Consider the following 19082-nt stretch of genomic DNA (forward strand, 5'->3'; position numbering starts at 1 on the left):
CATTTGCCAGAATGGAAACAGAGAGTCGTCACAGGAAACGACACCACCAATGTGCTAATGAAGCATGGGGCACAGGAAATGGTGCTCAGGTATAATAAGGGAGAAGAAAACGTGTCTGCACCACCCCACCCCCCCCCCGTTCCCTGGGTTGGCCGGAGCGCCGTGGTCTGTAGGGAGTGGGACTAAAGACGGGACAAGGTGGTGGGGGGTTCGCGATTGTTTCTCTGGGTTCCTGAGACGGGGGCAGGCTGTTTTCACTGACATTTCCCGGTGATTTTGACAAAGCTGGTCTCTGTTTCACATTTTGAGAATCTCTGGGTGTGACGCTCAGAATGGAGGCGATGCTGGGTCAGCGGGGGCCCCGGAGGCCATTCCTTCCTGAAGCCCTGCCCTTCTTGGCCCCTGGCTGCTGGCTGTCTCTGCAAGACTCTTCTGGAGATCCATCCCAGTCCTGCTTGTTGGGCACCTGTCTCAGAGGCTGGATACCTCATTCCCCGAGTCTACCCAAAGTGTCCCAAACTTAGACAGTTGCTCAAAATTTGTTTCTAGCTCCCTTCTCTTTCCCTTACCCATCTCCCGAAGCTCTTTGCATCTTGGCAGAGTCCAAAGAGAAGGGGTCACTAAGACTTTTATGAGGCTGTGAAGGGCCTCTGACCTGGCTTTCCACAAGGAAATGGACTCCCAGGGGCCTGGCACGGAAGATAGCCAGGGCCTCAGCACCATGCCTCTCTCCCATCTCTTCCCAGTGGACGCCAAGACCCCCGGCTTCCGGGGGCTGTTCACCCCTGCTCTGCACGTCCAGGCTCTCACAGGGCCCCCAGGGGAGAGGGGCTGCAGCTTGCAGGTGACTCCTGGCTGGCTCTGCCCAAAGCTCTGCCTTCCAAGCCCTTGCTGCTCTCCCTCTGCGTGGCCTTACCTGGCAGGAAGCAGAGGTGGTTTAGAGGCAGCTGGTTCAAGAGCTGGAACCTGGGTCTCCGCCCGCTTGTCCTTCGGAATGGGTCTGAGTAGAACTAGGACTCCTCAGGAGAAGAAGATCCCTCGCTCCATGGCCCCGGTGGCCGGGACCAGTGGGCGAGAGAGCAGGGCTCCTCGGCCTCTCCTGAGCCACTGGTTCCAGCAGAAGGCTGTGTGTCAACTGGGAACTTGGAAGGTGGTACAAAGAAAAGGGCCAATAGAACCAAACCTTAGAACCCTGACTGCTACTTTAAAAAAAAAAAAAAATTTTTTTTTTTTTTTAAAGAAATTCTCCTGCGTGATCATCTTAAGACCTTGCTTCTCTTATCTACCCAGAGTGCTTGAGTCACACTAATCAATCTTCCCTCTGGTCTCCGGACTCCCTCCTCCCCCCACACTTGAGGGAAACTGCCTTCTGAGAGGAGGCTCTGCAGAGTGAGCTCCAGGTTTCCAGATGGGGCTGAGCCCTGCCACCTGCTCTCCTTTCCCTTGCGGGCTTGTGACGGCACATCAAACCAACAAACCCAAAATTGGTGTGTGAAATTATTCATCATGATAATGGAAGAAAACTACTCATTCCTGGGAAATAGGGCATATGCTTTATACCTGACTGCTCTGGTGTTTCCCTTTAACCACTTTTAATGATTTCAGGGTTGAATGTAACATGTGATCCTAAAGTATTAAGATTGGGGGCGCCTGGGCGGCTCAGTTGGTTACGCATCTGACTCTTGATATTGGCTCAGGTCTTGATCTCAGCGTCATGAGTTCAAATCTGGCACTGAGCCTACTTTAAAAAAAAAAAAAGTATCAAGATTGGTTTTAAACCCACGGAACTTATGCATCCAAGTCAGCAAAACCCCTTGAAGAGGAGGGGCTCTGCCCTAACTCAGTGATGTTAATACTAAAAACCTTTCGGAATCCTCCGGAAAGACAGAAGCACTGTGTTAAGAGCATCCACACAAATTCAGATCCTAAATGACTGCTTGGGTTATCTTGCACAGGTCCTCTAATCTTTTGGGGTGTTTCCTTGGGTGTAAAATAGCAATACTACAACTTAGGTAATGCTGTTGTGAAAATTAATTGGGCTAACAATGAAAAATGCTCAGCTGAGGACTTGGCATATGCAAGCTCATTAAGTGGGGGCTGTTATTATGTGATTATCTCATTATGCATTGGGCTCAGTTCTTTATACTTAATGGACTGCCCCCTGCCTTTCCCTCTTCCTCTCTTGATGCTCAGCCTGCCTTCCTGCCATGTATCACCTTATTCCTTAAGTGCGGATTTATGGGAAGTCTCCCACCGCTCGGCACCAGGCATCCTGGCTTTTGCATACGCAGTGGGCCTGGCCTGCATACCGTGCTGAGCCTCAGCCTGCACCCCGTTCCCGGCACTCTGTACCCCACGCACACCCGGCTCATCACTTCCATGCTCTGGGCCTTTGCACTGGTTCCTTCACTGTGAGAGCAGTTCCTCTCTCTCTCTCTCTCGTAAAATTCCAATAAAACCCATTTGAAGAGTTTATACTGGTTATTTCTGGGTTGTGGGGCTTGAGGTATTTTGTTATTTTCTTCTTTGGACTTCTATTGCTTAAGTTATTATAAAGATTAGGTGTCATTTTATAAAAAAATCAAATTGTGATTAAAAAACACATTGTGTCACCACCTCTGTGAAGACCTCCCCTTCTGGAACTGGTTTTATGCCCTTCTGGGTCCCCACGGCACCAGGCATGATACCTTTCAGTTGCTGGGGTCAGTTGTTTAAACGCCTGTCTCCTCAGGTAGCCTTTGAACCCCCTTCGGGGCAGTGACTTTGTTTTATTTATCGCATCTCTATGGGCGCCTGGGTGGCTCAGTCAGTTAGGCGTCTGCCTCCCACTCGGGTCATGATCCCGGGGTCCTGGGATTGGGTCCCGCGTCAGGCTCTCTACTCAGTGGGGAGTCTGTTTCTCCCTCTCACTCTCCCTCTGTGCTCTCTCTCTCTCTCTCAAATAAAAAATAAAATAAAATCTTTATTTATTGCATCTCTGGCATCTGGCACAGTGCCTGACCGTCAGAATTAAGTGGGCCTTCTGAGAAGTTCTCTTAGGAGCTTATTGCTGCTGTGAATTTATGACCTGAGTGTATAACAGGATGAGCTACTGAGAAAGAAATGGGCGTCTAGTATTGTTTCCTGCTGTGTGCTCAGCTGTGAAGGGAAGAGACAAGTCTTGCACGGCCCTCGCTGCCCCTTGTAGGAAGGGCAACCTGGCTCCTGTGTTGGGTCTCCTTTGCCCCAGGGAGGCATGAACGGTGGCTTTTGTATCTCTGGGCCCAAACATGCCGAAGTTGCCCTGTGTGAAAGCCAACTCCAGGCTGGGCTTTGTTCCTGAAGGTTTGGGGGCTGAGCCAACCCTTGGCAGGTGACGGCTGGAGCCTTAATGGTGGCAATCCTCCGCCCTCCGTGTTTGCTTGCTTCTGGGCTGGAGGCCTTCTCCAGTCCAGGCAAGTCTGAAACCAAGAACAAAGGCAGCAAATACTTTCCTTTTAAGTTAAAGTTGAGAGAGAGCAGGGTTAGAACAAAAAGATTTAGAAAGTATGGAAAGATTCTCTGCTCCCCGCCCCCATTCTGCCCAAGGCCCTTGAGGAGAGAGAGAGGAGAATCTGAAAGCAAGGGGTGTGAGCGGCCTAGGGGATTGTTTGTCTCCCACTTCAGGCTAGGCCTTGGTGGAGGAGGTGGGTTGGCATTGCTGACAGGCAAGAGAACCCTCTCCTTAAGTCTGGTGTCCTGAGAGCAGGGCAGACCTCTGCCCCCTCGGTCCTTCTGGAGTTCTGGATTTGGCAGCCCCCCCTTGAGTCCTAGGGGTGACAGAGCTGCGGAGCTGAGCAAGCTGTGAGGCGCGTCTGGAGGAGCAAATGTCTGCTGACAGCCCCAAGTCTCCGCTCAGCCCCAGGGCTGTGAGCACGCTGGTTCCCCTCAGCCAGCCCCCACACGCAGAGAAGTTCTGAGCCTGGGGCTCTGGGCGGGAAGGAGGCAACTCCTCAGCAACCCCGGGGGTGGGCGGGCAGTCACATTAGGGATCAGATGAGGTACAGCCTATCTCAGAGGAGGCCTGGGGGCAGAGGGCCCGCCTGGGGGCAGAGGGCCCGCCTGGGGATGAGAGAGCCAGTGTGGCAATAGGAGTGGGGGGCGGGAACAGGAAGGGTGCAGGTCAAAAGGGTTTTCTTTGTTCCCTTCTTGGGTGAGTGAGTAGAATGTCATTTCGATCACTTCATTAACCAGGGCGTTCCTGAACTCGGGTGGCAAGCAATAGATCTGAATTTTTTGGAACACGCGTTTTCTTTTCACTGTTCTGTGTGTCATAGGACACCAGCGTGACAGAGGGCTCGGATTTACCCGTGTCCTTCAGGTTTAAGGTGGGCCCACATGTGCATGGCACACGTGCTCGTCCAATCTACATCGTCCTTCCGTTTTCCCTGAGATGGCAGCCACACGATAGGCCCTCTACTGCAGGACAGATCACTGCAGTCCTCAGTTAACACCTTCCGATGGTTTCCCACTTCATGAAAGCCAGCCTTACGAGGGCTTGCAGGCTCTGCCCGGCTCCCAGCTCCGTGCCTGCACTTCCCCACTTAGTCACTCCGTTCCGACTCCTGTCTTCCCTGTATGTCCTCAAACACATCACGGTCTCCTGCGTCAGCACCTTTGTACTTGCTGGGCCCTTTGCCTGGAATCTCTTTCCTCCACATATTTACCTAGCTCACTCTCTGACTCCCTTCACATATCTTCACAAATGTCTGTTCATCAGAGATCTTCTCTACAAAAGAGCAACCCTTGGGGCACCCGGGTGGCTCAGTCAGTTGAGCGTCTGACTCTTGGTTTCAGCTCAGGTCATGATCTCGGGGGTCCTGGGATTGAACCCTGAGTCGAGCTCCGTGCTCTGCAGTGAGTCTGCTTGGGATTCTCCCCCCGACAAATAAATAAAATCGACAAAAGAGCAACCCTCATGCCCCATGCTCCCTGTTTCCCTTACACTTTACATGCTATGTATTTACTTCTTTGTCTCTCTTCCATGAGACTCAATTCAAAGAGGGCAGGGACTTTGTTTCGTTCCCTGCTGCATCCCCGATGCCTACAACAGTGCTTGGCACAGCACACGCTTGTTGAATGATGAGTGGACCAATACCTGAGGGGAGGTGATGAGAACAAACAACTGAGAGAGGCCTCTTGCAGATCTTGGTGAGTGGTAGCTAGTTTGGGGTTAGATTTTAATAGATTTAGAGAAGAAACAGATTTCTTGTGCTCTAAGGGCTGTGGAGCAATTTGTCTTTGTTGCAGGTATAAGTGGCCGAGCCTGCCTGCGCATGTCCCGGTATGTGCTCTTGTCCAAAGCACACACGATAATGCCACATTCCAGGGGAGATAAAGCAATGAAAGAGAACTGCCACTTAGGCATTCTCCAGTGGTTATTAACAGCAATTTTAGACACTAGACTGAGAATGGAAAGAGCGTCAGAGTTGGGGAGACCCTTGGTAGCAGGGTCAGAATTATAACCTAGGCCTTCCAATCCCCAGGCCAGTGCTCTCCACCATGGCTTAAAGAAGCCAACTTGCTTCCGCTCTGTAATTTTATGCCATCCCGCTGGGCGAGATCTCTGGTTCTCCAGACCTCTGCTCTTTTCACAACAAATTCCAAAGATGAATCAGCTAGATAACAATCTTAGCAGGATGGATGGACTACAATCACTAAGTCTTACTCTATTGTGTTTGTGCTTACATTGGTAATTATAATGGGAAACCATCAAGACAGGATCCAAGTTAGGCTTGCTTGTGTATTTAATCACACAACTCTTGCTGTTATGGTATCACCTCAGAGAGGACGAATTCACCTTTAAGGCATTTTTTTCAATGCTACCGCTGACCTACAAGCCAAATACATTTTTTTTTTTAAAGCTACTTTTGTTGAACACCTGTGGGCTCTGAATCATCTCTAAGGAATCCCTTTCGGATCTTCAAAGTGTAATCTGAAAATCATTGATGTACTTCAACTATCTCCTTGTCTAGATGGAAAATCAAGCCACACAAGAGGCACGGGTCAGGATGAGGGTCTCCTGCCTCCTGGGCGGCCACACTTCATGATCTTATTCCAGCTCCCCGACATCTCTGTTTTAGGTCCTCCACCACGGGGTGAGCCGCAAAGATTTGAACCCCTTCTCTCTCCTACTTGATCGGCAGCAGTTTCAGTTCCTAAGGTTAAGTGGGGAAGACGTGGGGATTCTTGACTCACATGAAGGGTTCTGGATTACCACGGGTGGATTTGTTCTCCTTCTTACGGATGCTGAAGGCCATTGCTAGTCCCTGGCCCTGATGTCCTCAGCTTTACTTCCTCTTTCAAGTAAGTTTTTTTTTTTTTTGAAGATTTTATTTATTTATTTGTGAGAGAGCGAGCACAAGCAGGGGGAGCGGCAGACAGAGGAAGAGGGAGAAGCAGACTCCCCACTGAGCAAGCAGCCCGACACGGGACTCGATCCCAGGACCCTGGGATCATGACCTGAGCCGAAGGCAGACGCTTAACCGACCGAGCCACCCAGGCGTCTCTCAACTAAGTTTTCACAAGTATTTACTGTCAGTAAGGCCAAGCCACGGGGATCTGGAGTTCTAAAACACACATCACAGTCCTTCAACATAGTGTTCCTGGGTCCAGTATGATGCAGAAAACCTTGTAAGCTAACCAGTGGTGCTGCATCTGGAGGATGGTCCAGGTGGCCTCTATTACAGGGGACAGGGGAGAAACCGAGTGTTGGCTGAGCCTGAATGCAGGGACCAGGTCTATCCAAGAGCAGAGATGGAGGTACCCGGCTCAGAGTGTGAGGGCTCTGGCTACTCAGATGGTTCAGGTCACCCCCTTGCTCAGACTTCATGAGCAGAAGCCAAGCTTCTGATGGTAACTTGGCTTTTCTCATAGGTGGGTCTCATTGTCAGGGTGAAGTGGCCTTCTTGTTTTGACACTGGCCTCTGAGGAGATGGCAGAGGGAGGCCATTCCAAAGAGACTGCTCCCTTCCATGTGTGTGTTTTCTGAGGACAGGGAAGTATGCTTTGACATAAGTTTCGGGGAAGTGAAGACATATGATTAGTTCCGCATCAGGATATGGCCAAGCCCAGAACCCGAAGCCACTCCCTTTCAAGGCTGAAAGTAGGACAGTCTATGGATCCAGCAGCTTGTTATCGTTATCGCTCATGGCTTAGGTTCATGTTGGGGACAACTGAATGTTCATGACACCACCAACATGGTAACATGTTTACATGTTTTATTTACAACAGGGTTTCCAAAGTATTTGCCAGTAAAGGACGTGCCATTTCTACCTTCCTTCATGCTTGCAGTGACATGAAGGCCATGTCTTAAGAGACCCAGGTCAGGGGCTGGTAACTAGTTCACAGGTACCCAATGACTAATCTTTGGATGTGCCACAGATTAAGCCAGCAGGGAGTTGCCTGGCTGTGGGTGTACTTGGGAGGGAACCAGTGAGTTTTGGTGAAGAGCTTCAAACAAACCCAGTGACCACAGGGAGAGAATATGGTGGCTGAGAAAGGTTTGCAAACCATTATTAAAGAAGGAGGGCAGAGCAATTATGCTTTTCTAGAACTGGGGGTGGGGCAAAAGATGGAAGAAAAGAGCATGCACTTTTCTGTATCATCACTCAGGCCAAGGAGCTGAGCTGGTTTTAGACGCCATTAAAACAATACCTGAGGATCCATGGGTCGCAGTCAGAGAGCTACTTTGAAGCTCATCCTCCACACCTTACCGCACACTGGAGTTAGGCGGTGTAGATGCTTAAGATCCAGTTTGGCCTCATAGAGAGGCACAGATCTTGGGTCCAACCAAGACAAGGCGAGAGTAAGGGGCAATTCAGGGCCAAACTTTAGAAAGGACTCTAGCCCTGTGTGTGTGTGTGTGTGTGTGTGTGTGTGTGTGTGTCTGTGTGCGCATGCCTGTGTGCTTTGCATCCCATTCTAGCAAGGGTAATTGGGAGGGAACCTATAATGTGAAAAAGACTAGTTCTGTTTTGCAAATGACTTCTGTTATCAAACAAGACCTAGCCCCTGTTATGAATTATTCATTTTTTCTGCCCTAGTCCAAGTTTTAAAGAAATGAAGTAGGCAGTGTGCCTGTGCCCATGGAGCGTGAGCTGGGGCGGGCAGGGGACGTGGGGATGAGACTTCATACTCCAGAAGATTTTTCCTCCAGGGCTGACTCCACCTTCAGAAGCCGCCTGTTCAAACAGCCGGCAGAGTTTGGGCTGTCCTTCTCCCGCATACTTTTCCTAACAGACCAGGGGGAGCCCACAAAGTCCTTTCCTCCTTTTGATGTGTTCAGAGAGAGCAGGGAACTTGATCGAGCGCCGGGATGAAAGGGGCAGGGAGTTCTGAGTTCTGAGATACAAAAGCTCAGAACCCAAATGACCTGCCAGGAAGCGGTTTTGGCCCAAACCTGGGGCCTCATAGGTCCTGCCAGAGACTTGGTGAATGGGACAATTAACAGAATGGAATAGAACAAAAACTTGGAGAAAGGAGACAGGGAGAGCCCCAGAGGCAAGGTAGGAAAAAAAGGTGCTAATATCAGGGGAATGAATTTTTCCAGAATGTATTTCATTAAAAAAAAAAAAAAAAGGCAAAGAGCATAAGAAAGGACTGCCACTCTGACTCTCATCCTTCCCAGTTCATCCTTTCTCAAAAGCTTTGGCTTCACTGTGCCCCGACTGTTCCGGGGTTCCGCCCGAAGCGAGCCGAGCAAAGCTTGTCCCACCAGCGCGTGGACCTGGCAAGTGGGGCCGCGAGTGGCCAGAGGGCTGTGTTGGCAGAGAAGTGTGGCAGGGGCCAGTGACAAGCTGAGTTCCGGGCTGGCACGGACGGGGGTCTCGATGCGGCTGCGGCGGGTCCCTCCTCAAACTCCAGCAGAGCCTCAGTGACAATGACCCACAAGTGGAGACACATTGAGGACAGCACAGGTACTAGTGGGCATGGGGTTTTTATTCTCAGTGCACGGCAGTACTGGTTTCTGCTCATCAGCAACAAGCTTTATTGGTTCCAAAAAAAAAAAACTATCCCTTTTTTCCCCATCTTTTCAAACTCCTCTTCTTCCCGTCTCAGTGGACAACATATTTGAATTTCAGATTTGCCAGTTTACAGCATTTTTTTTCCCTACGAACCATATAAATACATGCAAAACATTGTACAGAGAGCTTAAATAATATCAGAATGCAAATACAGATTGGGTGCACCGTTAAGCCGAACAGCAAATTATGGCAACACACACTGGGGTACACGTTGCTTGGATATCACCATGTTTGTTTATGTCATGCAGACCACAACAGTCAATCTTTTGTTTTGTTTTTCTTTTTTATACAAAAATACCAGTGCTTGTTATACTAGTTACTGAAAAAAAAAAAAAAGAAAGAAACTCCAAATTCCTACCTGCGTGCTGATTTTGAAAAGGACAACGTAGATAGATCTGTTGGCACATATAGATACGGCATATTCACATATGGCCTATATACAGATGGGGAGCAAACACGAACCAAAGGCCAGTTCGGTCACGGGGAGCTCACTTGCCTCCGTCTCTCTTCAGCAAGAGGAAAGGGGACAGCAGGCCTGACAGCAGGGCTTGGGAGGCAAAGCACTGGCACTGAGCTACATGGAAGGGCATCTGGTCTATTCTGAGGAAAAGGCTAGAATGGCTTCAGAATAGCAGCCATTTACAAGTGCTTGTCCCCACCACTGCTGTAGGTGGTCCCTAGATATGGAGAGTGAGGAAGTGTGCACTTTGTGATGGTATTACGGGATGCTTCGATCGATCGTGAGGCAAAGAAAGCAGGAGAGAAAGGAGGTGAGGCATTTCGAGGTTGCATGCGGACTTGCCCCTACCCCCGCCAGGTTTTCGGTTTTCGGCAGTGAGGTAATCGCTCAGATAGAACTGTGCGAACTCTCCCCTCTGAAGCTCGAGTGGAAGAAGAAACCCAGACCCTACAGAACCCACAAGTGTCAGAAGCATTGCGAGGTGGTCTCTCTGACACCTTTAGGGATGGGGGAGTCATCACTTCAGAGAGCAGAGGGCACCTCTGGGAAGGACCTAGCCCCAAGGCGGTCACCCCGGGTTAGGACCGGCCTTTGTGACTTCCACTTAGAACTCTCTCCCCCATCTCATATATCGCACACAACCTTTCTAGGAGAGGGGAAGTCCCAAATCAGAGCTTCGCACAAAAGCTCACTAATGGAAAACTCCCAGGGTGAAGAACCCATAAAACATGGGTGAAAGAACCATAAAATAGGCAAAGCCCCAATCAGAGTACCCTTGCAGCCCGAGAGATATTCATGCCTTGGGTACTACTCTACCAGCTACTCCTCAAAAAACAACATCCAGCCAAGGCCCCTGACCCTGAACACTAGTTACTAAAAGGCCTGGCACCCACCTCCATGGGCGATGCACACTCCTTTCTCACTGGCTGCTTTCCTTCCCATCCACAGGCCACTGCCCACTTTCCTAGGTTTCTCTAGGAGAATTATTTCCCCTTCTCCCCATCAGACCCTTTTCAGATCGAAAGCACCATATGGGGGGAAAGCTTTATTACCTTACGCCATATTTACTCACTGCCAGTTGGATCACTAAAACTGAATAGAAAAAAACTTATATAAAAAACATATGCACATAAACACTTAAACTTACTCAATTCCATATCAACAAAATTTATATTAAAAAAGTCTAGAACCCAACACATTTTTTTTCCCCCTAAGTATAAAGATGGCTGTTTGGAGAAAGGAAGTACGGTGCATTGGTTTTACAACCAGTCACAAATACGCTAAGTTGCCTGTCACGTACAACAGCTGGTTATATGCTCCTTCCACAGGGTAACACGACAGCACTTTATTTCAAAACCTTTAAACAAAATACATATGGCTGACTCAAAAATATCTGTTTCTGAGCTAAAGAAAACTATATATTTTTGCATAATATTCTCTATTTTCTCTCCTACCATGGAAACTAAAAGACACACAAAAGCCATTGACTTTAAACAAGTAGACACAAGCCCTCAAGAGTAACCTGTCTGGCACCACGAGAGTCTTTTGGGAACAGGAATGGTGCGATAGCCTCCGAAGTTTGTTATTGGCTTGTTTTTTAAACTGATCTGAGGTAATAAAAGACTTGACAGAACGAAATCTTCCAATGTACTTAATAAATATATATGTGCACACCTAACACCTTGGGTGAGCTGTTTTATTCCCACATGAGGATTTAAGACAGAGAAAAGATTGCTGAAGCATGTGACCTTTACAAAGCCCAAGTCAAATCTGGCGGGTTGTGCAACAGTGGGGATGTGGTGGGGGTGTTGTGTCTTTGCTCTTCCTACCTCAGGACAGCTCAGGAGGAAGGGGGCAGTGAGGAGGGAGCCCCAAGAGAGGACCGGAGAGCATAGGTTCCGGCCACCTTACGCTCACAAGTGGAAGTCTGGCAGGTTCAGAAGAGCCTCAAGCCCCACCCCCACACTGCCATCACTCTTGAAACAGGGGGACGGGCTTCATTTCTTTCATGGGAATTGGTAGACGTGAGTTAACGAGCCCCTGCACGGAAGAGCTTATGTCAACACCAGCAGGGATAAAAATGGAGCTCCTGCAAACGTGGCTCCACCTTGTCCCATTAAGGAACACTTAAAAAAAATCTCCTAGTGAGGTCCCTACCTCCTGAGAGGCAGGTGGGAGGGGGATGCTTTGGGCAGCGTTCAGGGAAGGAAGGCACAGGGCTTCATGTGCAGCAGTTGAACACGTTCTGGAGAGGGCCTCGAGGGGGGCGCGTGGGAGCAAAGGAAGAGAGGAAGGAGAACTTTCCAGGGTGGGTCTTTTGCTCCTTTAAGTCAGCAAAATGTCACTGGACCCCACTTTGGGATGGGTACTTTCAAATGTGGAATATGCGAGAGAGGTTGGGGCCTGTTGAGACCAGACGATAGGGGCCACGACAGAGCAGAATGAGAAAGCTGAGGGGTATGTCAAAGCTGGTACCTGGGCGCCTAAGCTCAAGGTGTCTGGTTTCTCAGAACCTGCTAGAACGGCCCTTCTGCCTCTCCCGTCTTCTCAGTACGCACTCCCGCACCAAGCAGGTCCGGTTCTAGAAGCGCTGTGGCGGAAGGCTTTAAAAGCAGGAGTGGTCAACCCAGGGAAGATGGTACAAGAGTTGGCTCTGATGGTCTGTCTTGTCGTGGACCTGCCAGCTGCGGGTCCTCAATATCCCAGTCCAGTTAGGAGGCAGGGCCGTTCTCAATCCCTTCTTTTGCCACCACTTTAGGAATAGGAGAAAGCTCAGGCTTATGGGAAAAACTATTTAACAAACATATGCGAGCTTCACGGTCAAAGCTGATCTCCCTGGCACTTAGAAAGGACACACACCTGACAAGATGGCAGTTCAGAAGGGGAAGGTAACCTGGCAACAACAGAAATACATTCTTACCAGCTCTCAATTGCTTCAAGAGGATCCCATTAGCTAAGAAACCTATCTGCCTCTAGGACTAAGCCAAGGATTCCGTTGGGGCCAGAAGGGGGAATGGCCAAAGTTGACTCAATTCAGCCATGTCCATTCCACTTTCTTAATCATCACAACTTAAAAAAAAAAAAAAAAAAGAACAAAGAAAAAAGAACAAGAAAGAGTGAAGGTAAGGGAGACAGTGGTCACAAAAGACCAAAAGAACCTTAGGGAGGTTTGACTAGAAGGGCAGAAAGAGCTAGAGGGCTTTAGGTGTAAGTTTTGAAAATGGGGAAGTCATTTTAAAAACACTCACTCTATGGGGCTGATTCTATACATTCCATTCCTACCTCAACACATTGCATTTGGGGACATTTGTCTCTCGGAACCCTCGACTTAGCTTATAAATGGCACAGACTCATAGGGTAAAATTCAGAGGTCAGGAGATGGTGACATACGTATGTACACTGAGGAGAGTCTGGGTTGGGGTAGATGCCAAGAGGATTGTCATCATTTCTTTAAAAATGACAACTGATACACCCAAGGAGTAGATCCTACCATTCATTACCTGCCTGGGGTTTGACTGGGTCCTGCTACAAACCCCAGCTCAAGTTTAAGTCGACATCCTCGTAGGTCTGTGCTCTTGCCTCTTCATGGTCAGATGGGGGTTCACACGTACTTGGGAGCAGCTGACATGACAGTGAAAAGTCCCCATCGTCACCTTACTGATGGGACAGATGAAAAAGGACATGGGGAAAGCGGGATGGGAGTCAGAGAATGAAGTTCAAACGGATGTCTCCAGGCTGTGCAGAGGGCTCTCTGAACAGGAGGCAACAATTTGCACTTGGCTGCAGTCCACCGCGTTGTTGTTTTTGTTGGCGTATGGCGTGACCTCACCATCCAACAGGAGCACCCCAGTCCCAGCCTTAGGACTGTCAAGATTTTCCTCCTTATGCTCATCCAGGAGTGGTGTTCGTGGCACCTCCTCATCTATGGCGAATTCAGGGTGGGTCATGAAGTTGTGGATGGAGTTTTGGTTCTTGGGTTTCTGAATGCTTTCGTGGAGGGAACTATGGAATGCTTTGACCACTTTGATCTATACCGGGGGGAAGGAAAGGGAGGATGAGAAAACACGAAGGTGAGAATGGACCAGTAGAACAAAGAACTGGTGGTTTGAGGAGAGAAACAAAACTCCAACTACGAAACACTACCGCGCAACAACCGAAACCAAACACATAAGAAGAGATTATGGAACACCAGAAACATCAAATTTCAAGCATGGGGGTGGGGTGGGGTGAGTAATGGCAAACAACTGAATATTTCAAAGCTGCATTAAAAAAAAAAAAAAGGTAGAAAACCCAAAGCAAAGTTAGCATTCCCAAACAATCCATTCTTAAAATGAAACAGAAAACAAGGATTCATTAGTTCTTTTGGATGAGGGCAAGAACATTGGAACCAGGTGCAAATTAATAGCCGAACTTAAAAGATGATTCAGACATGTGGCTTTCTGTGTCGAGGCCAAACATTTTGTGAACGTGGAATGGAAAAGTTACACATTGAAGTTTAGTTATCTGCTTAAAACCCTTAAAGAGTCAACCTCATACCAGTCCGTACATAATACACTTTGGGTGATAAGTGGCTATGGATACCGTGCAGCAAGGCAGACAAAGCACTCTTCATTTGTGTCAGCAGCATGCAAGAAATTAAAATTCTTATACTCTCCAGTTGAATAATTGCTCTTTCAGTCAGGAAACATGCACACATTTCTATCCCACAACCTCTGCCATGTCCCCTGCCCCCCCAAGAAAGTGGAACTCCACTCCTTCCGTCCCTCCCCTGGCAGATGGGGCTGAAACATGGGTATGAGAAGATGCCTTCCTCCTGACCACGGAGAGAAGAGCTGGCTCTCCCAGTTCAAGTGCATGTCCATGCCTCTGGTGCATAATACCTGTGCCCCAGCCTGCGGCTTTCTCCAGCTGTTTCTTGGGTTTTGGGGGGCATGACCTTATGTGGAGAAGGGAAGGGATGGGACCAGGAGAGAAACCACCCGGTTGGAGGCCGTGCTATAGACAAGTGGCTTTTCTGATGAGGCGGATGAAGAAGATGGAGGAATGGAAACACGACGTGGCTTTAGTGGGCAGAGGGAAACGCACTGCCCCGTAAGTGTCAAAGTCTCTTTCTACCACACAAAAAAGGAAGGGATTCAGTCAACTGGGAGAAAAGGAAAAAAATAAACAACAACTGATTCCTGTGGTCAGCCTTTGCCTCATCCATGGGTCCCCGCTCTCTTGGCAGCCTGCTTTTCTGAACGGTAGGCCTCTCTGAAGTATGGTTTAGAACCTGGGTTGGCAGAATTGGGGTTGGGGCAGTAGGTTGGATCCCGAGACGGTGGGAGAGAGAGGCCAAGGGAGAGGAATGTGGCTGGAGGATGGTTTTGGTGGTGGGGAGGTGGCTGAGCCTAGTCTTGTCCAAAAATCATTCCCTCAGGAAAGAAATGAGGCTACTGCCGGAGAGACTGGTATGGTAGGAGGGGCAAGGGAAGGAGGCTGAGTGGTGGCCTAGGGCCCCTCTTCCGTGCCTCTGTTGTTTCAGCAAAGAATAGGTCCCTAGAGAAGAGGCAAGAATGTGCAGACAAAGGAGACATAAAGAGTCAGGCAATGCTATTCCTAGATAGACCCGTCAAGACTAACACATGAGGAGGATTCACTGAAGCTGTGTCTTCGCTGGCTACGGCTTTCCTTACCTTGCCTCACGCCCCAACAGCTTGCCCACCCAGGACTGTGGGTGCCCAGAGCTTAGAAGGCAAAGGACTCTCTGCTGCTCGGTAGAATCGGCTCCACACTTCAGCCAAGAAGAAGCAAGGAACCTGGGCGCACATTCGCCATGCTGAACAGAAGGTAAGGACCTACGTTTCCATCCTTCTCTGACTGCTGTTGACAATCTGATGGGTGAATTTTACCTGTCATGTTCTCTTTGCTCCAGACCTAGGTGAGATCAGATGGAACAGAGGCTCCATTTGGTCTTCCAGAGGCCCCCAAGCTTTAACTGATCTCCGTCAAATCTGAGAGCAAGGCACCTTGGATGAAGTGAGTCCAAACCCAGTGCCTCCTCCCTGGTCAAGAGATGGGTTCAAAGCCATACCACCCCCTGTAAGGAGGGATGACATAGCCCACACTTTTCACCTGCTCTTGAGATTTCCAAGTTTTTAACAAGTGCTGCAGAAGAAGAGGTACCTTTTTACACCACCAGTTGGTTATCTTCAATATCAGTGATTTTCAAACTTCTTGCTTCTATTTATTTTTGAAGCAACTGAATACTTAATGAAAATAATTATATGTGAAATCCAATAGAAAACAGATTTTTAAAAATTGGGGTTAGAGCCAGGGTCTGGAGCCCTGTTTTCTGGCTTTTCCTCTCACCTGTTGGGGTGATCAATAACACTGTTACAGGCAAACAATAAGGGAGATAAAAGTGAATTGGAATGGGTAGATGGAAACAATAGGGAAAATATCTTCTTTGGGGGAGCAAGGAACAGTCATCCGGCTAGACTGCAGGGCTTCTAGAATCTAAAGGGAAACCAGCATCCTGCAAGGGAAGCTTGAAGGAAGAGGAGTCAGGGAACTAGGCGGCACCTCTAGTGGCCTGGTGGGGGAGAGAAGGGTGGGGGGTGGAGGGCTTGGGGCTGTGCCAGAATGCTCCTCAGCTCCAACAGAGAATATATAACACATGCTGATGAACAATCACACAGATACATCACCACCAGTCTACCCCAAGCAAAGGTGGCATCCTCCTTCCCCGATGCCTGGTGCGTGAGCAGAGTACGGGGAACAAGACACAGCTAGTGAAGTGGTCACTGTGAAAGCTGTAGGCATTCTCCATTCAGCCAATCAGCCCGTCCTTCCCCAGTTACTGTCCCCCAAAACCTCTGGGACATGGCTCTTCTGTGGCCCCTGTCCTACACATAGAAGTGGCTGATTGAAGGGCGACTGTTTCTCGTGTCTCAGGAGTCCTTACCAGGCTGGACCTTTCGATTAGGTATGAGGGCTAAGGACCACTCTCTGGAGCTCAGTGAATGGGCAGATGAAGACTCCATTTCTTCAGCTAGATTCTATAGTCTTCTGTTCTCTTTTCAGAAACCAGGGGAAGAGAAGGAATTAAGGGTTTTCCTATAGAGGGAAATCTTAAAGATTTATCTACCGAAGGTTAGACAAATAACTGAATTCACTTGGAGATCTGGAATGGGGACGGAGGTCCTGAAATGCGTGACTATTTCTTCTGGGACATCTGGGTAAGTAGGAGCAGCTGGAGAGAGCGCGGGTGTGGCTGTCTCCTGACTCAATTTCTGCCTTTGAGGGTCAGCAGCTTACCCTCTTTTCCATAAGAGCAATTCCATAAGAACCCGATGGGCTCTGTCTTCTGCTTAGTCTCTTTCCACCTTCAAATCATTGGGACAGCTGACACTAGCCCTTCCTCACAGAAAGGCATGATTAAAAAAGAACAGATACTACTTAGAAGGACAGGGAAAAGCTAGAAGAAAAAAGGAAATAAGAAAGGAATGTGGAAGGACTAGAGGGAGAAGCTCTTAGATTTTTGCAGGGTAAGACTTACTTAGTTCTTTGACTGCTTTAGGGCCTAAAGAAATATGTATCTATAGAAAACCCCACCCCTCATATCTCACACCAGAATACTTACATTTGGCCACAAAGACAACAAATAATCTGATTCTGGTTAACCTGCACAGCTCACAATCACGTGAACCACAGATAATGCAACTGTTCTTTCTTTACCGTGCCCTCCCTTCTGGGGTTTTGGGGGGATGGGGGAAGAAGAGATAAATAAAACAGTCAAATATCTGAAGCTCACAATAGACTTAATACACGGAGACTTCTTCCCCACCAAATACCTTAATAGCACTATCAGCAAAGAGCCTTCTCTCCTCTCTGTGTCCCATTTGGGGAAGGTGAAATGACCCGGAATTGTAAGGCATAAGCATTAGCAAGAATCCAACCATCTCCTGATGGGAGCACCAGATCTTAGGTTAAACACTGACAATGTTCCAGCTGATAGGCTGGCCCAGAAAGAGGCACCTAAAACTTCATGTGCAAAATAAGGCGTGAAGGGCTGGCTATGGGTGAGACAGTCAAACTAGAGGAAAGGGGAAGCAAAAGACCAAAACAAAACAAAAGTTGCTCTTCAGAAATTCCTAAAAAGGAAAAAGCTGGAGTGAAGAAAATTAAGTTATTTGGACCTTTGCATATACATTTCTCCTGCCCAGATGTGAATACATTGATTCTTAGACCAGAGCTTGGTTTGCCGTCCCTGAAAAGTGAAACCTCGGGGACACGCAGCCCTGTGCAACTGAACTGAGCTCCTTCTTTTCTTCACGCTCAGCTGCAGCTTCTACGCCAATGTTGCCAGCTCACGACAGGGCGGTAGCCCAGAAGGACTGTTATTATCGGCCAAGTTCAATGTCGGCTCAATGATGAGGGATCTCCTGGTAGAAAAGCCCATGGGAAGGGTAGCTCTCTTCATATTCTCTTTCAGGAGATCTGAAACTTGTCCCCCTTCCCTCCCAGGAAGAGAGGGCTGGGTTTTCATTGGCCCAACCTCGCCTCTAACCTCAGGAGATCAAGTTTAGACTCAAAGGAGCAGGAGAGGAGAGGAGCAACAACATATCCAAACAAAGCAAAACCAACCAACCAACAAACAACTCAAAGTAAAACCAAACAAACAAAAAACTCAAGGAAGAAACAGGCAATGCAGAGGAACGATCAGAAAGCAGGATTATTGTCATTAAAATGATTATGGTTTAATAGTTTTTCAACATTAAAAAATAAAATAAAATAAAAGGGCACACAGCCTGCTTTGGGATTGGGATTTCTGTCCCATTTTTCTTCCCTTAAGTCAGAGGTCAAAGGGAAAAACCAAAAGGAAAAGATAACCACAGTTGGTTAAAGTGGATGCCACGGTTTGTTAAAGTGGATGCCACGTGCTCTCTTGTGGTCATTCTAGCAAATCATGCATCATAATAGACTCTCACTCACTGCCCAGAGTAGGAGATGAGACAGCAGCAGGAACAGAAGTGGTGGGGGGAGATGTGACTGGCGCAACTGTTACATAGGATGAGCTAGGAACATGTTTAACATCAAGGTGCTGCCCCATGGTCTGTCGCTTTAGGACTCCCTTAAAAGAGGCTCCCGTCTGGAATGTGTTAATTACGTCGATCTGCAAAGAATCAGAGAGTGAGACAGCTTTGCTGCACAGTCCAGAGAGAGGGGAAGAAACAGGTGGGGGCGGGGATCCTGGAGGGTTAGGGCAGGGGGACGGAAAGTGCTGGGAAAAGGGGATAGGAGCAGGAGCAAGAGAGAAGTTTCCCTCATACACAAAGCAACGGTGAGGAGAAGGGGAAAACCATTAATTGCACAGCCCACTTCCTTTCAAGAACAATTTGCCATGGAGTCCAAATACCCAGCCAGAATCCGGTCTTCTCTTCCCTTGCAGCCTACGAAGGACATTTTAGGTGTGCGGGTGTCCAAAAGTATCTACAATTTAAAGGGACTTCTCTACCCCGTGACCCCTAACAGAGAGTGACAGCTTATTCATTGTGTTGACCTGTAGTCTTAAAAAATAAGGCATGCCATTTAAG

At 48.5% G+C, this 19082-nt stretch overlaps 1 protein-coding gene across 5 annotated transcripts in view; it reads right to left on the reverse strand.

The window, feature by feature from the left end:
* Positions 1 to 8940: 8940 nt before the first annotated feature.
* ATP2B4 (ATPase plasma membrane Ca2+ transporting 4) overlaps positions 8941 to 19082 on the reverse strand; it is a 94787-nt gene continuing 84645 nt past the window's right edge. For 3 of the 5 annotated variants that reach the window (XM_028120337.2, XM_088016946.1, XM_028120339.2), the window contains exon 21: positions 8941 to 13532. In XM_028120337.2, the coding sequence (XP_027976138.1) occupies positions 13221 to 13532 (312 nt within the window). In that variant the 3' untranslated portion in view covers positions 8941 to 13220. The other 2 variants (XM_028120340.2, XM_088016947.1) reach the window with 2 other exon arrangements.

This window comes from Eumetopias jubatus, unplaced genomic scaffold (assembly GCF_037043125.1).
Source record: "Eumetopias jubatus isolate StellerSeaLion01/CBP00866 unplaced genomic scaffold, mEumJub1_p1.0 scaffold_12, whole genome shotgun sequence".
NCBI lineage: Eukaryota > Metazoa > Chordata > Mammalia > Carnivora > Otariidae > Eumetopias > Eumetopias jubatus.